The 5,528-nt window shown below is 36.4% G+C and overlaps 1 protein-coding gene across 13 annotated transcripts in view; it reads left to right on the top strand.

Moving 5' to 3' along the window:
• Positions 1 to 5,279, top strand: part of Prpf4b (pre-mRNA processing factor 4B) — a 37,661-nt gene extending 32,382 nt beyond the window's left edge. Inside the window, exons 15-18 of one of the 13 annotated variants that reach the window (XM_013016676.1) lie at positions 754 to 1,491; positions 2,002 to 2,047; positions 2,560 to 3,456; positions 4,753 to 5,279. In XM_013016676.1, the coding sequence (XP_012872130.1) occupies positions 754 to 957 (204 nt within the window). In that variant the 3' untranslated portion in view covers positions 958 to 1,491; positions 2,002 to 2,047; positions 2,560 to 3,456; positions 4,753 to 5,279. Of the gene's footprint in view, positions 1 to 753; positions 3,457 to 4,752 lie in introns of all 13 variants that reach the window. The other 12 variants (XM_013016673.1, XM_013016677.1, XM_013016670.1 and 9 more) reach the window with 12 other exon arrangements.
• Positions 5,280 to 5,528: the final 249 nt, after the last annotated feature.

Raw genomic sequence — 5,528 nt, 5'->3', positions numbered from 1 at the left:
CTCTTCAGCTCAAGGCGAGCACTCTACCACTTGAGCCACAGCGCCACTTGCGGTTTTCTAGTCATTTATTGGAGATAAGAGTCTCACAGACTTTCCTGCCTGGGCTGGCCTTGAACCGTGATCCTCAGCTCTCAGCCTCCTGAGTAGCTAGGATTACAGGCTCGAGTCACCAGCTCCCGGCATGACCTCTGCTTTCTTGAGCAGTTTCCTACATCCCCACTATTTTGCACTTGGCTGACAGGTTTGCTGGTTCAGATCTTGGTGCCTTTACCCCCAGACTTCCCTGAGCTTATTGCTCCTATACTGCTCCAGCTCCTAATGTGTATGTACATATATATCCAAAGTCTCATTAGAATATATAGTCTGTATCTGGGTTGAAATAATGGTTTCTTAGTATTTGCCCTCACTGTATTTTATCCGTTTTTTCATCATAGCACTCCATAACATTTATGGTATTGGGTTGTTTAGGTGCCTGCCTCTAGCCACCTGAGTAGGGTTAGGGAAAGCACAGATTAGGCAGTGGGTTCTTACTGTCGGTTTTCATTGTTCACTATGGAGTCATTTCCATTCTAGTCTTTCAGTTGCTGTTTAAAAAGATGTAGAAGATAGAGAATACATGTAAACATTTTAAAAGTAGTTTATCAAGATTTATATAAATACTTTCCTACTGTTGATGGTAGACAAAAATCTGATTTATGTTAACATACATTTAGTAACTTATTTAGAGACATGCATTGTAAAAATTATTTTTAGGAGAAAGTTACTGTCATGAGCACCATTAACCCAACTAAGGACCTGTTGGCTGATTTGATTGGGTGCCAGCGACTTCCTGAAGACCAACGTAAAAAAGTACACCAGCTAAAGGACTTGTTGGACCAGATTCTAATGTTGGACCCAGCCAAACGAATTAGCATCAACCAGGCCCTACAGCATGCATTCATCCAGGAAAAAATTTAAAATGAGATGAAGAAACTCCAAGGGTTTGAGTAATTAAATACAAAGACTGAAGAAATTTCACAGCAGTTTATTATTAATGTATATAAACTTATAAATATATTTCTCCAGCAAATTTGAGGAAGCATGATATATTTGAATTAACACCAAGGGTGATACTCCTTTTAGAAATGCTAGTTAATTGTTTTGTGTCTTATGTGAAATTTCACTATTGAACTGTTTAATTGGCAAGACTGCACAAAGTTACAGTACTAATGTATATGGTTGCAGTTCCCATAAAAGACAAAAGCATCTGTTTCGAGTAGTAATATTGGGTGGTTGATTTGTTAGCAGACTTGGCTTCATTTTGGTCTTCGGATACAATGGCCAGCATAAATGCTGTTTATATTCACGTTTTCCTAGGTGTGTGTGTGCAGGCCACAGCAGCATGCCCTTGGTGTAGTCAGTGCCGAAGGGGGTCTGTTCCTTCTTGAGCCTGCCTGCAGGGATGGTCTCCTCTTTTAAAGCAGGTTGTGTACAACATTCAGTACACTGAAGGTAAGCTAAACCATCAACATCACTGGTGTTTTAAGATGTTATTTTATTGGAATAATAATTGACAAATGAGGGATATTAGCTTTGTGGCAGAATTCCCTGCATGTTTGATAACTGATCTTGTTTTATTTTTTTGGCATTGCAACTGTGGCATACTTACAATTTCTGTTCTGTTCATCACATGTAAAATTTGAAGAGTACGCGCTTGATGGGTAGAGCGCCTTCAGTGTACTGTTTCTTATTTCCTTTTTTAAAATCAACTTGCTATAGACTTTCTATACATTTTGTTAAATACAGTTCCTAGCAACATAGAAACAATGCAGTTTTCATTTACTAATTACAAATGTTGAGGCCTGCTTCTGAAAGTCCTCATATTTAAAGGTTAGATAGACAACATAATGAAATTTTTAACTATTTGTATGTCATTTTTGAAAGTGTACTGCTTTATGGTAAAAATGTTTTTCATTTGTTCATTGTTTTCATTATTTGTGATCATGTTGTCTTTCGATACAGGCATAAACCTTCCACTCTTGAACAAAGCAGCTGCTTTTTAAAAGCGGTAATTGCTTCTTTACCTTTTATTTCTTTTGTAAATGAAGCTTTTCTTTAAAAATGTGACTTTGAAGTGTTGTCTATTGCATAAAACAGTTGACACTCACTGTAAAGTGAAGATTGTTCCTCTGCATGTGGTGGACCATGCAGGTTTCTGTATGTTCTCAGTATGCATCACTAGATAATAAAGGCTTTTGTGAACAAGGCATTTGTAGCCATTTTTAAAAGATTTTTGTCTTCAGTGCTGGTAAGTCAGGTAAACTGTAAATAGTTAAAAGTAACCTTTATCGTTCTCCTGAAAGTAACTGAAAGTATTATTTCTTAAAGACATAGATCTGGCCAAAATTTATCATTTTATTAATAATTAGGGTCCTATACTTATTTCATCCCAAAATAAGTCCTACAGATATTGTCAGCTTACAGTTTAGTGAGATTATTCCTGTAGGTTACAGGGTATCATTCAGGATTTAACTAATGTTTCTGCTATTTTCTCACTTTTCCTTTTGATGGTGCGGAAAGAGAAAAAGGAAAACGGGGCACAGGCCATTCGACGCCTTCTCCAAGGGGTCTGATTTGCTGAGACACCAGCTTCACCTTCTTAACAAGGTTATTTCTGACAGCATGTGTAGATAAACATTTAGCAACAATTTTAAACAAAATCATGTAAATCAGCTTGGTTTTGCAACACAAAGGATTTCATATTTTTACCATGGTAGAAAAGAATTCTAAAAACCGTATGTAATCATTTCTGTTTGGGGGGTAAGTTAATGTTTTGTCTCCCTGAGGAGTATGGAGAGCAAACAGATTTTAGGGGTTTAAATAATATTTTAAAATTGTAAATGGGATTTTTTTTATTTACCCAGGCACCTAATTACAACAAGCATGCACATTTTGGTGCATTCAAGAATGGAAAATCAGAATAGCATTCTCCTGGTGGGTTTTGTTCCATTTAAAGACATGAAATGAACTACACAGCCAGGAAGGTGATAGAGATATAATAAGCCACCTCTGAACCTACACCCATCTCTTCGTGGTTTAGACTTACTAAAATCAATGTAAGGTGATTTCATCTGCAGGTCGAGTGAAGCCTTTTAAATTAAGGCATCACAGGTGCAGCTTCTCCACCTTAATGACTGGATAGTGATTCTCCCACCATTTCTTTATCTGGTGATAATATGCTGCGTATTCAAATCTTTTGTAGTTATTTACCCTCAAAATAGTTGATATTTTGATGTTTCTGGTGGTTTTCATGGCTTCATTTTATGTAATTATTTAGTAAGTTAACTTCCACTAGAAACAGTTCATGCCTCAGAACTATTAGTCATTCTTTAAAAAACAAAGTTGCTTGTTACTTGTTCTTTGTGTTTTAGGTGCAGCTCAGTGGAAGATGATGACAACCAGAAGACATGAGCTCAGGTTTCTGTCCTATAAAAGATTTAAAAAAAAATGAATTCTCCATTTAATTCTTGTCTTAATTTTTTAAGTTTTCAGCATTATGATTTGGGTTTCATTGGTGTTTGGTATTTAGAGTGGTGATGCTACTGTAGTATTTTGTTTGTAAAGTGCTCATTTGGCCATATTTCCTGCCATGTCCCCCTCACTCAAAAAAAAAAAACCAACAGTGCCAACTTTAGTGGTATGAAAGACTGGGGCAGTAAGATCACGTATAACTGGTGGTCAAATAATCCTAAGGATTATTAGAAAGACCACAGCTGCCGAAGTAGTGGGCATCTAAAGATGCCCTGCAGCTTTAGGCAGGTGCAAGAGAGAAAGAACTAAGTTCTTAAGATCATTGTTCAATTCTAGTATCTATTCTCTGACTTTTAGCAAGTCATGGTTGTAAACAGGTAAAATATTCACAGCCACTACCAGTTTTTCTTTAAGAAAAGAGAAAGATGATACTATATGTTGGTTATTCATGTTTCCAAACTTAACCATTCCTAGATTTATCTGTTTGGAAGGAACCTTGTAAACTGCCTGGCACACATAAACATAATTATGATTTCAAAACTTTGCTGAGGCAGAATTCTTGGAATTCTTAAGGCCTTTTTTAAATTGAGGTAAGTTAGGAAGTGATCCTACTTAACAAACCTGTATTCGTGTTTCAGAATAATGCTTTTCAAATTCAGTTGTCTGTCATGAAGTTTTGGCTTTTTACATGCTTTATGGATAAAAAAAATCTTAAGTGATTATCAGATTTGAGGCCTCTGAGTCTTAGGCATAGCTATCAAAGATGTCATAGTTTTTTCCCTAGGGTAGAAGGAGTATATAGGTCTACATTCTATGTAAACTTGGTCCTCCGAGGCCATCAGAAATGATGGGCTATTGAGGTTTTAAACAAGGAGAGTCTCCTATCAAAAATAAGACCCTGTAATATCTGTATTTAGCCTTTTAACATCCTGTGGATTCAGGGTGATAGCTTACTGGTAAGAATACTTGCCTAGTATGCCCAAGGTCCTAGGTTCATGTCCTAACACTACCAAAAACAATCAGCATCCTGTTCATTTTCCAATGGCTGTCTCATTTCACTCACCTTTCTCAATTGTTCTGTGTTGTAAGGTAATATAATTTTGACTTGACATTGTAATTACTCCTTTTTTTAAAAATTTTCTAACAAAAGTTAATACCCAAGACATTTTTACAATACAAAGTATGTGATGCTTTATAGGATGTGGTAGAGGTGGTGAGATGTAATGTTCTGTTTTATTCCAGATCTGCATTCCTACTACTCTGCTTTACTTGTACTTCCTCATCATTCATAAGCAGAAAGCTAAAAGAACTCTGAAGTGAAACAAAGTAATTAAAATTTAGGCCAAACATTTAAATACTGGAGATACAAAACCATATCATCAAATTTGTAATTTCCCTCCTTTAGTTATGACACCATTAACAATTGGGCTCCACTATGAGTATACTTTTAATAGTGTGTTAGTGCCAGCATAAATTCATGGCTGTTTTTTACATGTCAGTGATATACACAAAATTGACAGTATAATGTTTTTCAGTTACTTTGAGATATTGTGGATTTCTTACTTTTTCTTCTTCTGTATATAGGGTAAGGGACTGTTCTTCTGAAGAATCTTTCCATTTAGTGGTCAAGATACAGAAGCTGGTCTCTGAAAGTGCTCACTGTGTATCCCAATTGTCCTTGGTAGCATTTGAATTGTAACTTGGATTTAAACAACTTATGTTCCCAAATGACTTATGGGTAAGCTCAATAAAGAAGCCTCTTGGTAACATCTTGCCTGCTGTTTGCTTTTTTTTTCTTTTCCTTTTGCTTGAGTTTAGCATTTTACATTTAGTTTTGAGTTATCTGGTGTTTCTTAGTTGCTTTGAAAAGTATTGTGGTGTTCAAATTAGGTTAGGGACTGGGGCAGGGGCAGGGGTGGGGGGCTTGGGGGTGGTGATTGAAGTGATGGAGAGTTATGGAGTGTCAAACTACTGAGCAGAACCTGCCCTTTAGAAAACCCCCAGCATGGAAATAGCTT

The sequence above is a fragment of the Dipodomys ordii genome, unplaced genomic scaffold (genome assembly GCF_000151885.1).
Source record: "Dipodomys ordii isolate 6190 unplaced genomic scaffold, Dord_2.0 Scaffold32, whole genome shotgun sequence".
Lineage (NCBI taxonomy): Eukaryota > Metazoa > Chordata > Mammalia > Rodentia > Heteromyidae > Dipodomys > Dipodomys ordii.
Note: the sequence above shows the minus strand (reverse complement) of the source record. Positions and strands in the feature narration are given on the sequence as shown.